The sequence below is a fragment of the Onychomys torridus genome, chromosome 6, assembly GCF_903995425.1.
Source record: "Onychomys torridus chromosome 6, mOncTor1.1, whole genome shotgun sequence".
In the NCBI taxonomy this organism is placed as follows: Eukaryota; Metazoa; Chordata; class Mammalia; order Rodentia; family Cricetidae; genus Onychomys; species Onychomys torridus.
Genome location: NC_050448.1, coordinates 94,286,988 through 94,311,595, shown reverse-complemented (window position 1 = coordinate 94,311,595; position 24,608 = coordinate 94,286,988). Strand labels below are relative to the sequence as shown.

Here is a 24,608-nt window from a genome sequence, read left to right as displayed (position 1 = left end):
GAGATGATCATGTTTTTTTTTTTTTTCTTTGAGTTTGTTTATATGGTATTTTACATTGATGGACTTTCGTATGTTGAACCACCCTTGCATCCCTGGGAAGCCTACTTGGTCATGGTGGATAATTGTTTTGATGTGTTCTTGGAGTCTGTTTGCCAGTATTTTATTGAGTATTTTTGCATCAATGTTCATGAGGGAGATCAGTCTGTAGTTCTCTTTCTTTGTTGCATCTTTGTTTGGTTTAGGAATCAGGGTAATTGTAGCCTCATAGAAGGAGTCTGGTAATATTCCTTCTGCTTCTATTGTGTGGAACAACTTAAAGAGTATCACTTTACATACAACCACAGATTCCCTTCTCTTCCCTCCTCCCACTCCCCAGGCTTCCTCCCACAACCTATCCCCCATTCCCTCCTACAAAAAGGTAAGGCCTTCCATGAGGTGTCAATAGAGCCTGGTACATTCAGTTGAGGCAGGTCTAAGCCCCTCCCTCTGCATCAAGTTTGTTTAAAGTGTCCCACCACAGGTAGTGAGCTCCAAAAAGCCACCTCATGCACCAGGCATGGATCCTGATCCTACTGCCAAGGGCCCCTTAATCAGATCAAACTACACAACTGTCTCCAGTATGCAGAGGGCTTAGTCTAGACCCATGGAGGCTCCACAGCTGTTGATCTGACAGAGTGGGAGAGCAATGAAAGAGATATCTTAATAGAGGGAGATAGCATGGGGATAGGGAGAACCTGGGTGATATGGAAGTTCTCATGAGTCCACAAGGATGACTCCAGTTTAGACTACTAGAAATAGTGGAGAAGGGTCCTGAACTGGCTTACCCCAGTAATCAGATTGGTGAATACCCTAACTAATGAATAAAACAAACCAAGAAAGTGAATATCACCTGCAATGAAAACATTAAGACAATAAACAAAGAAACTGAGCAAGACATTAGAGGAAAAGAACTTCTATGAATGAAAACTGGAAAATTAATCTTGTGAAAGTGGTCAAACTACCAAATCCAAACCAGATTAAATGCAATTCCAATCTAAACTCCAGAGACATTCTTCACAGACATAGAGAGGTCAATCTCAAAATGTATATGACAACACAAACACACACACACATGCACACACACATATGCACACATTCATGCACATGCACACACACATATGCACACACATGTACGCACATGCATGCACATGCACACACACACATGTGCAAGCATACAAACACATACAAAGAAAGATGGACAAAATAATCTTATAATAAAACAACACTGTGAGAGTTACCAACCTGCTTTACTCCAAATTATATTCTCAAGACCCGCAGTAATAAAAACATGATACACAAAATGAGGATATACTTCAGTGGAATAGGGTACCCACATATAAGACTATGCAACTGCAGTCATCTGATTTTTATAAAGATATGAAAAATGTATGTTCCAGAAAAGATAGCATCTTCAAAAAGAGTTCTGGGAAATCTGAATTTCAACATGCAGAGAAATGAAAGCCAACCTTGTTTCTCACTTTGTATAACACTCAATTCTAAATGGACCAAGGACCTCAGCATAAAGTCTGGTTTTCCGAAACTGCTAGAGGAGAAATTAGGGAGTATGCTCAATTTATAGACACAGGCAAAGACTTTCTCAAAGGTGTTTCTGTAGCACATGGCATAAGACTAGCACCCCACAAGTGAGATAACATGAAATTAAACATGTTACAGCGAAGGAAGCTATCAGCCTGATGAAGACATGCCACACTAAATGAAGAAAGAGTTTTGCAAACAATTCATCAGGTAGAAGACTGGTGCCTAAAATATACAAAGAACTTATACAACTAAAGATCAATGAAACAAAAACACAATTTAAAGTGAGTTATGTGTCAGAATAAAAGTTCTCAAGACAAGAAACTCAGATAGTTAGCAAACACTTTAAAAGTATTCAAAATCCTTAGTTATCAGGGAAATGCAAATTAAAATTGTTTTGAGATTCTGTCTCATTATCACCAGAATGGCCAAGATCAAGTATAAATTTCACAATAAACGCTGGCATGCATATTGGTAAAGCAAGACAATTATACACTATTGGAGCAGACATCAACATATGCATTCATTGTGGAAATCAGTCTGGAGGCTTGTCAAAAACACTAGAAATAAAACATCCATATGATCCAATTATATCACTCTTGGGCACATAACCAAAGGATATTATGTCCTACTACATAGATATCTATACATCCATGTTCACTGTGGCTCAGTTTTCAGCAGCAAAGAAATAGAATCAGCAGTGTGTCTATCAACTGATGAACAGATAGGAAAAGTGTAGTAAATACATACAATGGAATATTTATTCAGGAGAGAAAAAATGTAAAATTTGCAGATAAATGAAGGAAACTAGAAATATATATATATTCCATATATTGTCGTGGCTATCTGGATGTGTATCATGAGTGATGTCACAGAGGCTCAGAAAGCAAAACATAGAAACTGCAACAATTGTTCATACTGACTTAGGTCACAGAGGCTCAGAAAGACAAGCATTGTATATTCTTTCTCATATTTAAATCCTAGCTTCTGATCTTCTATTTTTAATGCTTAACATGCAGTATGTGTGGAAGCCAGGACACAGGACACCAGCCTCTGGAGTATATGCTGTTAAAGGAGGGGGCAGTGGAATGTATGCAAAATTGAAATTGAGACCAGGACTATTGGGTGTGGAAAGGGTCACATTGGGGAATATGAGGAATGGGGAATGAGGTGTGGGAGAAGGCTTAACTGGAATGAATGGTTCATGAAAAAGCTGAATGGAAGCCCATGATTTTCCAAGAAAACCAGATTGTGTGTGGTGGGGAGTTCTGAGTGAGATGTTGGGATAGGAAGAGAATAATTGGTGAATGATCTTTGTAAATGCGATGGGGTTCAGTAATTTACTCACCATCTTTATATTCACACTTACCAGGGATATTATTGTCATATCTTAGTGTATTCTTGATATTAAGTTAAAATTTGCCTCCTGTAATGTACTTCTACATTGATGTTTTAAAAAAATTTTACTAAAGTTATAAATGAAAAGACATAATATTAAGAAAATTTTGGCAGGGAAGTCTTCAGGCCCTGGGTTTTTATTATTGTATGTCAAACATTTTATTAATGAGTCTATTTCTGTATTATTTATTGACCTATTTGTAATTTCTGATTCCTCATAATTTCATTCTTTGTATGCAATATATTTCTAGGAATTTACTAATTTACTCTGGGTTATTTAATTTGTTTTTTTTTAAATAATTCATTATCATAGATCTCCTTTGATCTCCTTTCTGTGGTACCAGATGCCACACCTTCTCTAACCATCAGTAGTTTGTTTTTGTAGTCTTATCTCCTTTTTTCTTGGTCTAGCTACAATTTCATTATTTTTCTTTATCTTTTCAAGAAAACAACACTGTGGCTTATTTTGTTGTGTTTTTGTTTTCCTAATCTCTAGTTAGTTTCAGTTTTGATTTGTATTACACCTTTATTATTGCTGTACTTATACTAATTTTAGAATGAAATTTTTCTTTTACATTTTGTATTTAGTTTTCAGTTCTGTGAACAGCAATGTTATATGATTTATTTGTATATATGTATATAAATTTGTATTTATATATAAATATGTATTGAACATGAATTTTGAACAATGCCACGTAGAAAAATGATAGACACTCATTTGGAAACCAAAAGAAATTTCTTTTCCAAGATAAATAAAGGTGCCAAGAGAACCACTTGGCAGCTACTATAAGACATGACACACAATGGACATTGTAGATGTACATACAAGAAAGGAGTTTATGAAAGTGCCCCTTTACTAAGCACAGGACACTAAAGAGTATATAGTTGATTTCCATGTACTGGTGATAGACAGCAAATTCAGATGAAGGAGCCACATGGGCATGGCAAAGCTTAATAAAGAAAATGACCAGGGTGTGAATGTCAGAGTCTGATGCTCAGGAAACAAAGAAAATTCTTGGAAGGTATAGACTTTTAAATAACTGCACATATCTCATATCTATTTGGAACAAGGGAAAAAATAGCATAAACCCTGGTGACTGTGAAAGGACATAAGAGGACAGGAGACAAATGTGATATAAATGGTTATTTCCTAAGTTTGTTGAGTTTATGAAAACATTCAAAATTATTTCCTCTTGTGTTCTTTTAACAATTTGAACTTTAAAAAATCCATGTTTGCTTGTGGTGAGCACAAATCCTTCACTAAAGTCAGACGGGTGGCAGAAATGTGAAAAAATTGTATTTCTTCTGTGTTAATGCTTCTTATGTATAGTGGAATACAACAATAACAATTATTTTCAATTCAATTTATAGCACACATCTTATATTTTGGCAAAACATTGCTTCAGTTCATGATTGGATAAGTATTGATCCTTAAATTGGTATTGTATTACATGTTGTAAAATAGTTTTTACTGCTATAAGTATTTTACCTAGAAACAGTTAATTTGCCAATTAACATGAAATAATACACAATGTATATGTTATAAAACAATAACATTTAAAAGAACTAAAACAAAGGGTAGTATTTCCCTGAGAATGCTACCTAATAAAATATCATACATATAATTATTATTTTAGACAAAATTTAAAATCAAGAAATATATATATATATAATCTCTTCAATCGTTAATTTTATATGTTCAGACATGTTCTGATATGGACTATGTTGGCCTTAAACTCATTAGGCAGTTGAAAACGACCTTGATCTCTTGATCTTCCCACATATATCTCACAATATCTAGGGTCACAAGTGTGCACTATCATGCCCAGATAGCATTTTTTGAAAACTTTGACATAGACTATCCCCTTTTAATTATAGTTTTGTATTGTTTTGTTTTAAATAAAGCTTAGTCAAACAAAAGATAATTTCTGATAATTTAATATATACATTGCAGAATCACAAGTAATCAATTATGTTGAGTAAAACAGGGATTCCATCTTGGACATATTTTACCATCTAAAGTTATTTCTTTAAGACACAGTTGTTATACTAATTTCTAAGAGATAAAAGAATATATCCAAGTATAAAGAAGTTAAGATACAAAGTTGAATACAAAACTAATCTAATGTCTTTTCAGATTAGAACTTTTTGACTGATACTTCAATACACTAAGGGGCATCTGAAAGTAAACTCACAGACATGCTTTGGTATTGTCCTTCTAAGTAGCTCTGAATTGTTTTTCCTAATTTTCTAATAGTGAAACAGAAGGCCTCTACTACAGATAGTACGTGAAGGGTAGGTTCAACCCTGGGTTTTGTGCTTAAGAATCAAAACGACACAAAGCAAAACGAAGAAAATAAATTTTCAAAACAACAGGAAAAAACTTCTTTAGTCATGAATTTCAAGACATTCTTCTTCACTAAAAATGTTCAAATACATAAAAACAAACATTTAGTGTAATTTATATAAATTACTCCACATTTGAATGAAAACTAAATACAGAGATGCTAAGAACCATAATCATGTACTAAAATTGGCAACCCATAATAATTCACAGACAAGGCTGCTTCCATTTTCGGCTCCTTGTGAAAATGCAATTAAGGGGCAAAAAGATTTTCCCTCATCTAACAGGGTACACAACAATTATGCTCGTATTTTTAAAATTAACTCACATATTCATTGATGTGTATAATTGAAGAAAGAACCTACAATGTTTATACATGTTGTTAGTACATTATGCCTTTTCTAATTAATAAAGCCGGGGTGAAATGGCACTAAAATGATAGCCAGTATCTTCACCACAAAATAAAATATAGAGAAAATTATTTCCTCAAAAGAACTTATGAGAAACAATGAGAATCCTTCAATATTTATAAATAACCAACACAGAGAAATAGCTATTTCTTGACCATCAGAATGATTTTAGTTTTTGATGCTCTCTATGGGGTTATACTACTATGTGAGGCTTTTGCTTGGAGAGTGGAGTAGGTTTATCTAATGAATCAAATAGTATGGTAAAGTACCTGATTAATATTTATATACAATTTAGGCACCACAGTTTATATCAAGGAAACAAAACTTCCATAATTAACTAGAATTATCACAGAGTCATCTAATTAATATTAAAATGTATGCATTCATTACCCATTTTGAAGATACCAAGAAATATAAAAAGTATCATAAACTTCTGTCAAAATTAGATGAAAATTATTTTCTGATTATCAAAAATGATAAAGTTATTGTTTAATGAATAGTTAAGTAGCTACAGAGAGCTTAAGTTATAACTATAAAAACACAATCCAAATGTCTATAATATAATCTATGAGTTTTGTAGAAGTCACTTGAAATAATAATAACAATTTGATTGATATAATAAACCTAATATCCAATATCTTTCTTGTTCTATAGCAGATAATTTAAGCAATATCCATTTCTTACTTAAAAATAAATTTATTAGCCTAAATATAATATGTGTCAATTTTTAAGGTCTATTTAAGTAAAGCAAGCTCCATATTAAACATTGGCCTCAGTGTACGAAAATTATTTATACAAAGTGACCAGTTTCTATATTCATGAATCGGTCTACATGGAAACAAAATGAGTATGCGACTGACACCCACTTCACACCAATAATAAAGACTCATACCAAATATTGAAAAAATATTACTTGAATAAAAAACATTATAAAATGTAATCTAAAATGACACTTATGATGAAAGTAGTAATATATAAAAAATTAAAATGATTTTAAATTGAAAATATATGAGCAACACAGTATGCTTTATATAGACCAAACTATGAATGCTCCAGTCAGTATTCTACAGAGCCATCCTTTTGTAGGCTCTATTGCCCATCCTTGTTAGATGTTTCCATCAGACAAAAGAATTTTAGGGATTAAAACTTTCCTTTGTTTTGTTTCCACCATCATCAAGTTTTCCTGACTTCTCTAGCTTCAGAAAATGACAGAGAAATTCGTATACCAATCTTGCTTAAGTGAAACTTCAGATTTTCAAGTGAAATGAAATCTTTAGTGAATTTTTGGGAAAAGAACTTGTAAGATGCCATCTGTAAACCTGAAGTGTCTTCTTGAATACAAAAACACAGCCTGGATTGATTGCCCTATGTATTTTTGACATTTTGAAACACAAAATAAATGTAGGCATTACCTCAAACCACCAACATATTCTTGTTTTTCAAATATGGTGATGTTGGAATAGCCTAAGCGAGCCAAAAAGGAAGCACAGCTTAGACTCGCAGGCCCGGCACCAAAAAGCGCAATTTTCGCCGAGTAGGCTTCCGGCATGTGTTCTGGGGGAGGCAGTGATGGGTTTCTGATCTGTGGGATGTTCATTGCTTTGAACACCTATGGAGAAATCAATTGTGATGATTAAAATTTTAAATTAAATTTTACATCCTCAAACACATTTTTAATGTTTCAACTCATAATTAGCACTTTAATTAGCAATGAGAATTGCATGTTCCACATAAATATGACTGAGTTGTATTTATTAACTAGATGATGATTGTGGCTGACTTCTCTCAATCTCTGAAAGACCTTTTTAGAATATGGGGAGAACTATGGGAAGCATTTTGACTCACATTCCTTGCTCCCACCTCTTGGTAATGCCAGACGCTCCTCTTTTGAGCTCCCACAGTATTGTTTGCACACATCTAACATAATTGCATGCCAATGTAGGTGTTGATATGTTGATTTTCCATGTTAGTCAATGGAATGCTTCTTTCTCGAGTTAGAAAACAGGTCACACATAAGGAGGCAAATTACTACAGAGCTACCAGTAGCCAGCAATAACTTGGCACACAGCAGACACAGGGTTTATTAATCTATTTCTTTACATCTAATTCTGACCATGACAGATTAGCTTTAGAGGCACAGGAGAGCCACTGAAGCAAACAAGCAGGGCTCAGAGGTGCCAGGCTCTAGAGAGAAAGCAACAACTTAGACTTAACACTCTAGGAGTCAGCCACCGTTTCCAAACGAATGTGTTTGTGTGTCTTAGGAGAAAAGGAAAGTTTAAAAGGGCCATGGCTCAGGAAACCAAGAAAAATAATCTGGTCAATTTTGTAAAACAGAAGCAATAATATTTTGAAATGCAGAATCCCAATGACTGAAGCAGAAAAGGCAGAGAACTAGTTTAACTCCTAAGGTAAACGTGAGAGAATACCATGGGTCCAAAGAGAACCTCTGCAATACTGAGGGTGGCTTGCAGGGCATCTGATCACTGTGCATGCACGTAGATGGGTTCTGAAAGCCTCTCCTCTAAGTAAGTAGCAAACCAAAGAGAGACAATCCCACCTGAGTCAATGCAACCATATACTGAAATGCATATAATCAGTCCTTAATCCTTTATTTGTCAACCACACAGTAGAGTGACAAATTTTCATATATATTAACTTGTTTTGATCAGTAAATCTAGACTGCTAATAAAAAAATTAAAAATATGGAAAGCAATGGATATGCAATACAATGAGTACAGTTAGCAAATAAACACATCCAGACAACTATGATCACATGACCAAGTATATAAGCAAGAATACAAAGTCCCAGGAAATAGAAATTTGTCAGAACATAAAGAAAACTTTAGAAGAGAAAAATGTATGATTTTAAATTTCATACATCTAATAGACTGTATAAATTAGTAAATCAATAAATATATTCATCAGCTGAGAGATGGAGCAAAACAAAACAAAAAACAAATAATAAAACCCTGTTGTGGCTGAGGCATGGGAAAGAAACTGGGAGGTAAATATAGACAAATACAAAAGAGACAAAAAGCAACAAGTGAAGAGTTCTAACAAGTGAATAACTGGATTCTTCAAAGCAAAGATGACAGAACCCGAGAACAGCCATGGAGCCTCAGATTAAAAGAACACGTGCAAAAATTTATATAACCTCAAACAAGAAAAGTACCAACCACAACCTGCTTCTTTGCATTAGTAAAGGAGCTGAAAAGTAAAGTAATAGAAAGCAAAGTTTAAAACTATCAAAAAATAAATTTAAAAAAATTGTCAGTAAGCAAGAAGGTGAGCGGCTTCCTCCTAAAAGAAGTGACAGCAGTCAGGCGGTTGTAGATGAAATTCTAAACAGTCTTATTAAATAAGAAACACAGAGCCAAATGCAGAGTTAAAAGCCAAAGAGATCAGAACACTAGTGAAGAGCCAAGACCACCTTATCTTACCACTCACTGCCATCCTTCCCCTGAGAGACCTACTTGTGTGCCTTGTGTTTTATTGCTTTCCTGTTCTGCCTTCTCATTGGCTCTAAGCCCAGCCACATGACTTCTTCGTCACTGCCTATCTATACAGACCTCCTGGTCTCTATGGTTGATACTGGGATTAAAGACTCAAGGCACACCATGCTTGGCTGTGTCCTTGACTACACAGAGACTCTGTCTGCCATGTGATAGAATTAAGGGCATGGGTTACCCAAATGACTTCTGTTCCTGGATTGCTAATGACCTCTGATCTCCAGGCAAACTATTTATTAACATACAAATAAAATCATATTTCAGCATAATTAAAATATTACCACAGGTGAGCATAAAATATTCCTGGCCAATGGAAAATTCTAATATCTAAAATCATTTAGGTGGTAAAAGTACTTTGAATATGAAAGTTAAATAAAATACTTTCTAAGAGATTTTTTTAGAAATAATAGTGGTCAATAAAAATTATTTTTAAGAAGTTCAGGGAGGGAAATTCAGTTTTCTTCAGGGATAAGACGCTGAAAGTTTGTCCATGCCCAAGTGATCAGGCCTATAAATATAAACATATGGGACTATAGGCACACTGATTGGAATCAGAAGGATTTACACACACACATACACACACAAAAAAAAAAAAAGAAAAAAATCTTTAATATTCACATAAGGAAACAGCATGAATTTAAAAGGAGATGCCATGGAAGTGAGGCGGGGAAGTTAGACATAGATATGATAAAAGTACCTTGTATTCATGTATGAGATTATCACAAAACAACCAATAAAATATACCTCATGGAAAATTTAAATTACATTAAAATTTTTAAATGTGTGGGTGCAGACAAGTTAAAATTGGTTTTAGAAAGTAATGATGTCTGTCCCATGTGATTTAAGTAATATAAAAACTAAACTGTGTAACAGCCATAGAGGCTAAATACTTACCATATTTCAGATCCAACAATTATTTAGATGGTCAATGTATTAACTATCACACTGTACCTAATTCAGAGTACATTTTCTAAGCCTGCAGTAGCTACTAAACCACAGCTAAAGAATATGTAGGTAACTAGTTGGGGAGGTTTGATACTTAATTATTTTATCTAAAGAAGAAATAAAGGTGAGAAATAATACAAATCAATGCAGATGGTAAGAAGAACAAATTGTTATGTGAAAAGTGTAAATAATATGAAGTAATTATCACAGTGATAGGCTGAATATAATAATTCAAAACACAATTTAAACATTTAACCTTGTAAAGTTCCACACATTAAATGTAAGTGACTGAAAGGTATGTGCTAACAATCAGAAGCCAGATGAAAGCTGTAAGTACCACAATATCAGAGTTATCAGGCATTAAATAAAGGTGCATTTATGTCCAACAATATTTCATAGTAACAATTTCTGGCCATTCTGGGTCTGTAGGCACTTAATCACATTTTATAGTATATAAAATGAACTTGACAGAAAGACTAAATTAGATTAGGGATGGAGCTCAATGGGAGAGCACTCATCCTGTGTGTGTGTATGTGTGTATATAGAGGAAAAGAAAGAGAGAGAGAGAGAGAGAGAGAGAGAGAGAGAGAGAGAGAGAGAGAGCACATATGATTTATCTTGCATCTGTTCACCATTCTCTCTCCAAAATTTGACTACCAATAGAAGTAGAAGTGGTATTGGAATACACTCATGCGACGGGGCATATCATAATATTTAATCTCCTGACAGACTGTGTTTAATGCAGAAAAAAATTAAAAATGTTTCCTCTCTCGAGAAAACCCAGCCAATGATAAATATAAAGAAAGATTTTCCTCTGGCTGAGGTATGTAACTTTTGTATCTACCTGACCTCACTGTAGACATACCTCATCATACCAACATCTGGATCTAAATTCTGCCACCAAAAATACACAAGTCATTTTCAGACTCTTCCACGTAAAAATGAAAGAGCATTAGCAACAAGGACTAGAAAGCCTTCTTTCTCAGTCTTAGCCAAATGGTCCTCCTAGCATTTTGTCACTTGAATTCAAATTCTCCATAGATATTACTAGTAACAATCATTTTCTTTCTTAAAAATTGTTAAGGACAGAAATAACTGTGACTTTAACTTTTCATTTTTATGACTCCTATACATAAGAGTATATTTTTTTAAGTTTAAAATCCTTAGTTATGATTTTTGTTGAGTGTGTATTTCAGGTTGGGGCATGCATGTACCATGGACCACAACATGTGAAGGCCAGAGAACTTTTGGGATTCAATATTTCGCTACCAGTTTGTGAAACTTGGGAATCAAACTCAGGTTGTCAGGCTTGGCTGCAAGCACCTTTACAGGCTGAGTCTTCTTACCAGCCACAGCAAACTGTTTCTTTTTGCTAATGAATTTTTATTTTTTTGCAAAATTATTTCTTATTCTTGGCTATAATTTATAATTAAAAAAATTAAGAGTCGGGGATTTAGCTCAGTGGTGGAGCGCTTGCCTAGCAAGCACAAGGCCCTGGGTTTGGTCCTCAGCTCAAAAAAAAAAAAATTATAAAACTACTTTCAGTACTTTGGTGAACTATTTAAAGAGCACAGATTTTCTTTCTTCTTGCATTTGCATTTATCTTTCTCCTTCATCATGCAGGTCCCAGGGATGTAACACAGACAATCAGCATCCATAGCAAGGATGTGCGTGTGTCTCCTGAGCCATCTGCTGACTCTCTGCATGAGGTTTTCGTTTTGTTTTGAACACATAATTTTATGTGTATGTGCCTAAACTACTTAAGCATATGTGTGTTCAGGGGACCAAAGAGGGGAGAAGAGCAAAAATATTTCCCTGGAACTGGAGTTACTGATGGTTGTAAGCTGCCATGTGGGTGCTGGGAACTGAACCCAGGTCCTCTGGAAGAGCAGTCAGTGCTCTGAAACACTAAGCTGTCTCTCCAGACACTTTCCTACTGTTTGAATCAATGTTTATCTTTTTACTTTATTTCTTTCTAAGGAATATTAGCAGGAAATTAAATCCCTATGACTGATTATTTTATGTAACATTAATAAAATGTAGCTGGAATTTATTATATTTTCCTAAATTAATATTTTTACATAATTTCTGAAAAAATATTTAAAACACACATTTAAAATTGATAGTGGAGAGATAGTTTATTTCATTTAGGAATTAAATAAATGCATATTTATTTCACATTCATTTGGGTACTCTTAGCTTTATGAATTAATAATTATAAAATTTACTTTGCCATGTTAAAATATGGCCTTTGGAAATTAGCATTACATCTTAACAGACTTTAATAAAATATAAATTACTCTAAAATAATTATTTATTAGTGACGTTGTTGAGAGTAGAATAGTGTATTTGATTATTTAAGGATGCATTCTGTCCAAAAGTTTATTATGGGGAGCTAATATGTGGTGAACAAATAGGACAGTGTTCATGGAATATTTTTCTTGTTGCCTTCATTTAGAAGGAGAGAGAGAGAGAGAGAGAGAGAGAGAGAGAGAGAGAGAGAGAGAGAGAAGAAACCCAGTTTAACTCTAAGACATTAAATATGTCCCCCATGGTTTCTGGCGAATGGTATCCAAATAGAGTAGCAGTTACTTAATAGTATTTAATATGTGTATATTTTAGCCTAAGAATATTTTATTTTAATATTTAAGAATAAAACTTTGAATATTCCAATATTCCTTTCAAAACTATGAAGTATAAATACTGAGTCAAAATATGTTTGGGTATCCTTGTTAGGGACTCAGTGGGTCAGAAGGAAAGCAAGAGAGTTTACCCCTCTTAAGTATATGAATCAAAATGTAAATGGTCAGCCCCTGATTTGTATAGCCTGAAGACGTATCAATACTGTATGCAGTTGACACTCAACACATGACCTTACTCAATATATTAATTTACAAGTAACATCCTTGTCTGTTTTGCCCTTCTTTGTTTTGTTGTGTGCTTTGTACCTTTATATTGAAGAGGCTTTTCTCTTTGAACACAAACAGTAATATAGTCTGGTACTATAATCTGACTGCTTAGGTCAAACCTCGACTTCCAGCATTCCCGTGATGCAGGGTATTGAAGAAGTCCTTTATCATATATCATTCTCCATCTATTTAATTTCAAATGGAGCCAATAATATCTCATAAGGGTACTATGAAGATTTAATGAATTACTCCAACATGTATAATATTTTCAAAAAGTTTGGTCACACAACAAATAATGGTCACACTCTGAGATAGAGTATATTTAAACCCAAACTGCCCAACAAAGATGCGGCTAACCAGAATAATTATTACAAGTCAAATTCATTAAAAGAATAGGTTTTGCCCAAGTCTGTAAGAAACTACAAGGTGCATTATATTGGAAATGAATGAGTGTTGCTGTTGCAGTTGGTAGTGTCTGTGTGCTGCATTTGGTCTTTTATTATTGTGTAATTTAAATGTGCCTCTACAAATGAGATGTGGGAATCCAGTTTGCAACATCATAAAGTATGGATTGAGGGATGTAACTAGGTGATGAGGATTCTAGGAGACAGTTACTAGCAACATGATGAATTGGATCAGTCTTCATTAAAAGTAAAATCAAAGCACCTTCCACATAGGAGGACATAGAGCAAGCACATCATCTAAAATTCAGAAAAATAGGCTCCCATCAGAAACCATCCTTGAACTGGGGTTTAACACTGGAAAATCTGTTGTTTGCAACCAAACTCATTGTTGGTACTGAACATGTGCTGGTGCCCAGTTGCCTTTATTTCCATATCCTGATAGTGGATGATGGGAAGTGTCACTCTCCTCTCTCCTTGCCAGCAGTGCATCTCTCTTAGGGAGATCTGTGGCAAGGACAGTTTATATTCATATGGTGAGTTTTAAGGATTCATAATGTCTGGAGAGATGGCTCAGTGGTTAAATGTAGTGGTTGCTCTTCCAGAGAAAGTGAGTTCAATTCCCAGTACCCAGATGGTGGCTCACAACCACCTATAATATAATCTGGTGTGCAATTGTACATTCAGACAAAAATGCACTCATATACATAAATGCATAAATAAGTATATCTTTTGGAGGCAGAGCCAGGGGGATCTCTGTAAGTTCGAAGCCACCCTGGTCTACAGGGTGAGATCCAGGACAGGTACCAAAATTACACAGAGAAACACCATCTCAAAAAAAAAAAAAGAGAGATTTCACGATATATTTTGGATTAACAGTTGTTTATCAGTGTGTCCACTGCACTGGTAGTATGACTTCACATTTTCAAGTTCTTGTCAAGCAAATATTTCCAAAGCTGAAAAAGTTCAGATTCTGAATAATTTCTTTCTCAGATTGTACCTTTGACGCTGTATCAGAGAAGTCATCAACAACAGCAAATTATGAACTTCAGTTATCAACAAATTTTCTTCTTCCTTGCTTCCTTACCTGAATTTCTTTTCATATCTTATTGCATGATCTTACATAGCTCTAGATCCCTGTTGCCACATCCATGTTGTTCTTGGACGATTTTAAGATTATTTCAACATTATATCAGTATTACTTATCCAATATTCTTCAAGCCTGTTTTAATAATGTTTTATTTGCTGTGACAAAATACAAGAAACAGCTAAAATAAGGAGGATATATATTGGCACATAGTTCCAGATGTTGGATAGCAGCCCATGGGCTTGTGGCTCTGCTCCTTCAGGACCCACAGATAGCAGAAGAAAAATCCTGGCAAATAAAATGTGGTGGAAAATCATGACTCAACATATGAGCAAAGAGGCAGAGAAACAGAAGTCTCAGGAGAAGACACACCTTGTAAGTGACAATTTCCTTCACCTGGACCTCAACATATCCCAGCCCATTCATCTATGAATTCATCAATTAAACCCACTGATGAGGCTTAAATTTTAACAATCAAACCAACTGTCAATAAAGCCACCAGCTGTTATAAAACCCTCAACAAATCAGTGTTGGCAGAGATGGAAGTCCACTCTCCATATCCAAGCTGTAACAGTGTTATATTTTAATAAGGACTATGTTGTAGAAAACAGTTTTAGAAAATTTTAGAAGGCTTGTTTATTACCTAGAGACTAAGCACCTTGATGTGTATTTCATATATATTTTCACTTAATTCTTAATATACTACTGTGTATCCCAACAAGTTATTAAGCGAGTGATTTTCTTCCCAACCTTTAATTTCATGGCAAGAACAAGAGCTACCACAAGTAGGCACTCAACATTATTTTGATGAATGTAAACCTTTTTGTGCTACAATGACTGCTTCTACAAATCAGTAAGTCACAAAGGAAAATACCACCACTGCAGTGAAAAAGGAAAAATTTTACAGCCAACATTGTTTTGGGGGAGCAGTTTAAAATACATTTCCTGACATAAACATTCTGCGATATCTGGCCTTTTAACTATCTGAAAAGAATGTTTCATTCATCACTTCAGATTGCCTTTAGAAGCATTAGAAATTTTTCTCTATTTACTTATTTCAAAACAGGGACTAGAGTATCCTAATTTTATAAATGGAGTGATATGTGGTAAGAAGCCATGGACTTACCCCAAACTGCTTATATTGGGGAAAGAAATTATACTTTTCTAGTCATTTTATACTACTTTATAAATTATACCACTCTATAAATGAAAAAGAGAACACTATCTTAATGCAAATGTATTTACTAATTTAAATTTGGAGGCAGCTCATTTTGGTCTATTCTTTCTGAAAGGGTACATAATGAAAATACACGTGGGTATTCAATAGCTCAAATTGTTCTTCAAATATTTTATTTGTTCTTATTAACCAAACAGTAGCAGAAGTAGACCACAGGGAAATCCTAACAATTAAATAGTCTTATAAATTTTAGAACAAAATGGTTGAAAGATGAGTTATAATGGTGATCTTGACTCCACAATCCTCCCTGGAAACTCTATGTTTAGGAAATTTTTAATTCCATGACACTACAGAATAAGAATGATTTTTGGAATTCTTGAGGATATGATGTTTCAATCATTGCTTGTCTAAAAATAGCACGTTACTTTTCCTTTTGCTGGTTTTTAATTAATAGTATAGCAGTGTAGCTACACTTTTACATTTGAATAAAACAAGATGGAAATATTATTAAAAATTCATTGCCTTAAATTATAAGTCATTTAGAGGATTCTACATAACTTTCTCTATAACTTGCTTTCTTTTGTAAATGATATCTCAGGAAATACTAAATAAAAAAAAATGTTCACTGCATTCATCCTTTGAAAAGAAGTAAACTTGGATTGGCTAACAAGCAGTTTTCTCCACAACAATTAAATCAAGAACATCAGAAGGACAACATGTGGTTCCTGCCAACATAAGAAATGAGGAAAATTTCATGACATGGGATTATTCGGTTATCAATGTCATTATTGTATTACTAATTATTCAATTTTATTTCATCAATTTAATGTGAAAATAAACCTTATAGAGAGATATCTCTGTTGTGGCAAACACAGGTGCCACTTGGAATTAGAATGACCCATTATATTTAATTTCTACTTCCATTTTGAAAGTACTGTTATGGTCCCTCTGACTTCGACACTGATATAAATAAAAACGTTGACACTCCAAGGAGAAGCTGTCTGGCTATCAGAATGTGCATTCCTTATATACAGAATTGCTACAATGCACTCCATCTAGGGGAGGATTTGCAAATGGTACCTTTCAAGGATGTAGGAATGTAAACCTACCTAAATGAGGGGGAAATTTTGGTACCTAAGCCATATCCTAAAATAAAAGGTACATATTATCTTGAAAAGTACTTCACTCCTCTCCATATCAGATCTATCACTAAATGAGTGGAAATTTCTTCAGTAATTTATTATGAGAATCAAATGAGTCATTGATGTAACTTCCTAGGTTAATGATTATTTTTTGTTATAATTCACTCTGATCATTTTGGTTATGGAGAATTTGACCTGTAGCCACAATTTTTAACTAACAGTTCATGCTTTTATGACTATAATTCAATACTAAATTTGAGACTTGAGACTGGACAATTTAACTACATCATTCAATTTGACACTGTACAATCTGAAAATATGTATATTGATGCTTTGGTAAGCAATTTCATTTACAAATAAACAAAAAATCAAATGTAGGTTCACAACAATCAATGTTCTATGCACTTATGTTTGCTTATTGTCTGAGTTTTGCCAAAATTCTTTTTGTACAAATATTCATTTTTGGTTGTGTACATTGAGGGCAAGGGGAGATATATACATGCATGAAGGCAGGTGCCCATGGAGTTCAGGTTGCCTGAAGCTGGAGTTCCACGTAGTTGTGAGTCACCTGATATCTATGCTGGAAAATGAACTCAGAATCTCTGCAAGAACAATGCATGCTCTTAACCAGTGTGCTATCTCTCAGCTCCCATATTTCTGAGTTACTTGGTTTGGATGGATATCTTTTGGAACCTAAATAAAATTTCATATTTTTTCCAATATGCTTCCTCTTGATGGTAGGCCATCTACTCTATTTATTCCAACAGTACTCTACCCTTCCTTATCAGTACTTTACTGAATTTACTCTCTTCAGTTTCCTTCTATTTTGTCCATAGTGACATATTACAAACTAAGCATGGATTCTTGGACACAAGTTACCAGAGTATGACATAAGATGCCAGAATCCATGCAGTAAGTGTTATTCTTTGTTGGGAACAAGATGATAGAGAGTATATTATGGTGATATTTCATTTGTTCTGAAATTTGATTGTATTTGTATGTTAATAAATAAGGTTGCTTGGGGATCAGAACTAAGAGCAAGCCATTTAGCAGAAGTCCAGCAGTGGTGACACATTTTTCTTAATCTGATCACATTGCAGGTAGATTCTGTGTTCAAGGACACAGCCAAATGGTGACCTTTAATCTCAGTATGAACCATAGAGACCTGGAGGTCTGTATAGACAGGCAGTGACAAGGAAGTCATGTGGTTGGGTTTAGAGCTAATGAGAAGGCAGAACAGAAAGGCAATAAAAAGACAGGACACAGAAAACAGTCTCTCTCTCAGGGGAAGGAGGGCAGCTTGTGGTAAGATAAGATGGTCTTAGTTCTTGGCTATTGCTCTTTTAACTCTTTATTTGGCTCTGTGTTTCTTATTTAATAAGACCATTTAGAATTACATCTACAGTAGACACTGAGTGCAGTGAGATGATAGACTGCAAAGATGTTCCTTTATTCTAATCACATTCCAGTATGGGTGTGCATATACAAATATTTTTTATGAAAAAAATGTTTAATAACAAGGCCAATGTTCTTTGTTTTTTTGAGACAGGGTTTCTCTGTGTAGCTTTGTGTCTTTCCTGGAACTCACTTGGTAGCCCAGGCTGGCCTTGAACTCACAGAGATACGCCTGGCTCTGCCTCCTGAGTACTGGGATTAAAGGCGTGTGCCACCACTGCCCGGCCAAGGCCAATGTTCTTTATAACCAAAAATAAGATGATAAAATCCAGTAATTGGGAGATATCTATAATAGGAATGGACTTGTAAATGATATGCCAGAGAATTCTGCATTAAACTATTTTCAAAGATTTTGTTTGTGAATCATCCTGGTATGTTCTGATTTGTTACTTTGTATAGTTTTATGTTACTCCACATGTCTGCCATATTTCTAATTCTACATGACCAAGATAGAGTATCTATCTATCTATCTATCTATCTATCTATCTATCTATCTATTTATCTATCTACTATCTATCTATCTAAGTAGCCATCCATCCATCTCCTTTCTGTTCAAAACACTTGTCATTAGCATAACATTTTTCTGTCAAAATGGGGCCTCACTCTTAACTCAATCTAACTTCAAAATCACTGTCCTTCTGCATCTGTGTCATCAGTACTGTGATTACAGATGGCTAGACTTCTTGCCTGGCTAGACTTCTCTAACCAAATTAAAATTTTTATTCAAATTCACATTTATTAAAATGATCCTTATTAATTTTGCATAAGGCTATGCTGTGATATGTATATGCACTTATGAGTATTATATATTTAATAAGATTGTTTTATCTTCACCTTTCATCAATAATGTTATTTTATATATTATATAAATCTGTACGTCAATGTTAATTTTAATACATCAAAATGAGCTATTCACTATCTTATGGTCAATCTTTATATTCACCACATTTTTGATGGTTCTTTGTCTTTCCTTCAATTTATTTCTATTACCTTAATGAAAGACCCTTAGTCCTTCATAATGGTGAAATGTCAAAATGCCTTCAAAATGATATGCTTATTAAAAAACAAATACTTTTATCATGGCACTGCAAAAGCAAATTCCTGTCCTGACAGGTGCATGCCCAACACTCAGGCTATATGGGCCTTTGTGATTCTTTACTCAGTTGTATTTAAGTAGACAGTTTTACATACTAGCTGCACCTAATTCTAAGTTATTCTTTTTACTTATTTCCCTTCATTGATCTTTTAAAATGGAGTCTTGCTTTGTTTCTCATTCTAACCTCAAACTCACAAGAACCCTCCAGCCTTAGCCTCCAAAGAGCTGGGATTACAGACAAGTGACAGCATGCCTAGTCAATTCATAAAACATTTTAAAAGGGATAAGTGAGTCTGATTCTCTTCCATGTCTGATGCTTTTGGTGCTTAGACCAATGCCAGCTATCTGCCTCAGCACCTCTGGTTTCTCAGAGTAACCGAAATTCTTAAAGCTGAATGCTTCAATACCATTTCTGGCTCCAAGTCACATTCCTATGTCTTTTAACTTCTGCTTTGTATTTTATATTATATCCATTAATTTTGTTGCTGTCCTTCAATGTAAAATGAATGGTCTGAATTTAATTCATAGTGTGTCTGTCACAAACAATTCATGTTGATATATCTTTGTTCTACACAATATCAATAATCATATAATATATCTATGGAAACATAGATTTCTCTTAAGTAGTTAATATTCAACGCAATTAAAATCCATAAATTTAAAACATAAGTAATCTTAAAGAGTGTGCCTATACCTCAACTTATAAAAATACATTTAGAATAAAAGCATATATTTTTAATCATGCAATTCTGGCAAGCTGTAATGTCATTGGACTCCCAAGTCATCCTACCTTACTTTATATTTTGAACCTCTGAATTCCAACACACCACTTTACAGCAAACTGAATATTATACTGAATTCAAATAGACTTATCCATTCCTAGAGTTTTGCCACTAATTGTCATTTAGGCATTGAGTATTTTTTACAGATTTCCAAAGGATTTAGGTGAAGAATGTTATACATTGTAGTGGTATCTGTCATAACATCAGTCCATTCTAGTGATCATTACATTAAAAGGAACAAATGCAAGTTAATTCCTAAAAGATAGTGCTGTATTTAGAGTCTAGAAAGCTCCATTTCACTAGATCCAAATTTATTGATTGCATTACCACACAATATTTCCATATCTACCTTATTTTTCCTAAAAATAATTCACGTTGTGTGTGTATGTTATTAGAAGAGTTCACATCTATAGATCACACTATTTAAAATAGGTACAGTATAGAGGAATTTGATCATATTAATATGAGTGATCATATTAATCTAACAAGTATCCCTTATCCCAAAGCATATTTGTAAATTATCTGAACAAAGTATTTGTCATTAGCATTGGCTATTATCTCTGATCATAAAAATGTATCTTAGTTTTAAATTAGATCCATGAAATATTATGTCTTATTCCTTAGTTTGACAAACTATGTCATCAGTGTGCTAAGCATGCCCATGAATTTACTCAGCTATCACAAAATCAGTATTCAGGCTTTCAAATTAAAAAAAAATGATAGGTTTGGCACCCCTCATTACATAAGGCCCATGCCAAGTTTATGCATTGTAATTTTATTTAAAAAAATTGTTTAATTAAAAACAACACACCCAATTTCTTTTTGGTATTTTCCCTAGCTCTACAAAGCTTAGATTCTCCCTGGATGAAGAATGATACTTACATGGTCAATAGGGAAGCCTTTGAATAACATACAAAAAAATATGCCTTAGAAAGGAAAATAACTTGAATGTGTGTATTGGTCTTACTGGAACAATTTTACTTTTAATGTGATCACTACATATCTAGCAGAAGATGAAGGAGTTGTGAGGTATGGTGACTGGGACAGGTAAGGATTCTATCCTGAGTCACCAGTTTCTGTAGGCGCTGATCCAGAAAATCTGGAATAATATAAAGCCTGTCATCAACTAGAAATGTTTCCTAGGCTAAATGAGAAGATTGCAAAATACTGGAAAAAAAAAACAAAGCTCTAGCTTTCCTAGAAGGATTTACAGTTATGGAAGTTAGTTATGTCCATGGAGTCCTTTGCTAGCTATGCATAGAAGGGAAATAGTATGAATACATGTCAGGGCTTATTCACCACTACCCAACACTGCATCAGTGAATTTATTTAATATTAACTATTATTTCAATCCTTTTGGCCCTTCATTTTCTCATGTCCAAGATGCCAAAACAACTAAAAGTCATGGCTTGTTAGCTACACACATTTTGAAGCCAGATATCACAAAATGAATGTGTCACTATAGGGGCACTGTATCTGGAGTTTCCCCATCTATTCTTTCCACCAACATGGTCTAATTACCTACCACACAAGTGACACAAAGCTTTGAAAGTTAAATTATTAGCCCCATAATCATAGTGGAATGTATAGGTCCCCATCACTTCACCCCAAAATAGCAATTATTTGTAGTCGTTTTTTCCTGCAACACTACCAGTTTCTATGGATCTAGAGTTTGTATAGTTTGTGGTTGCTGTTGTGGAATAAACACATAATATATTTGGATTGTAATTAAACTTTGTTTACCAAAGAAATTTATAAATTGCCCTGAACTTGGTTGCACCCACACCAAACCAATACTGCCAAGAGATTTTATAGAGGCTGTATCGTTAAAGAATTCTAGTATGATTATGAGGCCATCTGCCTTCTTAAGAATAAGAATTCCTTTGGCAGTTTTCTCATCACACAGATGCACAAAGGTATCTGGAGTAGGTCAAGTCATCATACTACAGATGCAAAACAGCAAAGGTTTGAAGAAAAATTAAAACAAAGGACCACACATCAGAAGCTGGCTTCCTACTCTTCATGCAGGCTTAGGTAGATGTGAATTATTCCTTTTCCAAATTACACACCTATATGTGAACAAAGAGGCGAGCATACAGATTCTGTCAATAACAGAAGACCAGAGAGTTGATATTTTTAAAAATCATTTCTAAGTTACAGGGAAAACAATTCTGAAAAATGTTCTGTTTCGTTTGCTTTCCTAACCTTTGCTTAATTTGGTAGAGGAATATCGATTTGTATCTCTTTAAAGGTCAAAAATCAATCATTGTTTATCAATCAAAATGCAAAATCATTTGCATCATGTTCCATTTGAGTTAAATCTCATGTCAATAGTTTAGTCATTGGAAAAAAGAATATTTTGCCCTTTACATACTTTTTATAATTATTCACAGAGCTAGTATTTTCTTCTGCAACTTTGTAATGACTCAAAAGGTGGCTATATTTACATGTAACTAGTCTTTCTCTGTTCTGCCAGCCAGCTTCCAATAATATATGAAGACTTCTTAACAATTATGAAAGCTATGTCAATAGCTCAGACTTGTTACTAACTTGTTCTTATAACCTAAATTAATGAATTTATTTTAATCTACATTCTACCATGTAGTTTTACCTCTTTTCCATCTTGTACCTCCTATATCCTCTCAGTTTCTCCTGGTAACTCCTAACCCTGTATTCCTCCTCCCCTTCCTGTCTCTACCCAGAAATGGCACCTATACCTCCTGAGTAGCAACTGTCTATTCAGCCCTTTATTAAACCAATCACAGCAATATATCTTCACACAGTATACAAATATCCCACAATATTTAACTAAACCCCATTTGACATAATAAATACAGGACTTAATAAAGCAGTTCATTGTAAAAAAGATGAATGAGGAGCCCTTATATGTAGTACTCATCACAGTATTTGTATCTACTACTTGATTACAAAATACAGTTTTTATGAAATAAAATAGAATGACACATCCTTTTTAAGTTTTCTTCATTCATCCAGATGAATTTATAGGTACTCCTTATCTGTGCTCAATTCTTTATTAGGTTGGACTTACAGGAACCCACACGTGTGTACACTTGATCTTTATTGAATTTCTGATGACTTATGTATATCATGGAGGACAATATAAAAGTTCTTACAAATAATTACTGTATGAAGTAGGAGCTTATTAAAGCCAATTAAAAGTAGAAACTCATTAACATATTTATTCATATTCTCTTTCCTCCCTCCCCCATGCATCACTATCTCTCTCTCTCTCTCTCTCTCTCTCTCTCTCTATATATATATATATATATATATATATATATATATATATATATATATATATATCTGTGTATCTATCTATCTCTGTGTATCTATCTATCTCTCTATCTATCATCTCTCTCTATATATATCTCTATGTATCTACCTATCTATCATCTCTATCTATCTCTATCTTTCTATCTCTATCTATATATCTCTGATAGAGATAGAGAGAGAGATGATAGATAGATGATAGATACACAGAGATATATCTATCATCTCTCTATCTCTATGTATCTATCTATCTATCTATCTCTCTATCTATCATCTCTCTCTCTCTATCTCTATGTATCTATCTCTGTGTGTCTGTACCCACCACTCTCTTTTTGTCTGTTTCTCTCTCCCTCTCCCCCATTTGCTCCCTCCCTTTTCTTTCCTCTTTCTCTTTAACTCTTCATTCTCCCCTCACTTTTCTCTATATCTCTCTGCCTCTATATCCTTATCATATTTATGTCCAGATCCCTGACAAATTACTGCTAACAAATCATTTTGTTTAGGAGTGTTCATTCAGCTCATGTACATACTCTATGGGTCTTCATTTGCTGTGATGCATTTTGAGAAAGCTTATCCTGGCTTAATGACAAAGAAATGGGCTCCCCAAAGAAACATGGAGAGGAATCTAAGTGAATCTTCTCCATCAACTAAGGATTTTCCCAAGTTGTAGAGATTATTCCTTGCAGTGGTCAGGAAAGCCTAATGCAGTTTTTAATTTGGTAAGAAAAGAAATTAAATCCAAGAATTTATTGCATCAACTCACAACCTCAAATTGTTTCCATTTTCTTATTCCCAGGGGTCTTTCCTCAGAATTAACCTGTCAGAAAGCAGGAAGGGAATAACACTGATTTATTACTAAAGGCAAAGAGTGACTTAAGCTTGAGGGATATTATGGGAAAGGCTCTAAAGGGAAAGAGCACATTGTGTTTAAGTTGACACAACCAGAGAGGTAAGTCATTAACTAAAAGTCCAACATAGACAGACATTTAATTTAGTCTTCTAGCCAACTAGTCCCTCAAGATTATAAAATCTTACTGTAACCTCCCAATAAGCTGATCATTTAAATGATACATGAGAATTGACT

General features: G+C 34.1%; 1 protein-coding gene across 1 annotated transcript in view; it reads right to left on the bottom strand.

Moving 5' to 3' along the window:
• Window positions 1-24,608, bottom strand: part of Dpyd (dihydropyrimidine dehydrogenase) — an 851,011-nt gene that overhangs the window by 600,191 nt on the left and 226,212 nt on the right. The window contains exon 6 of the mRNA XM_036191420.1: window positions 7,140-7,336. Within this exon, the coding sequence (XP_036047313.1) occupies window positions 7,140-7,336 (197 nt within the window). The remainder of the gene's footprint in view (window positions 1-7,139; window positions 7,337-24,608) is intronic.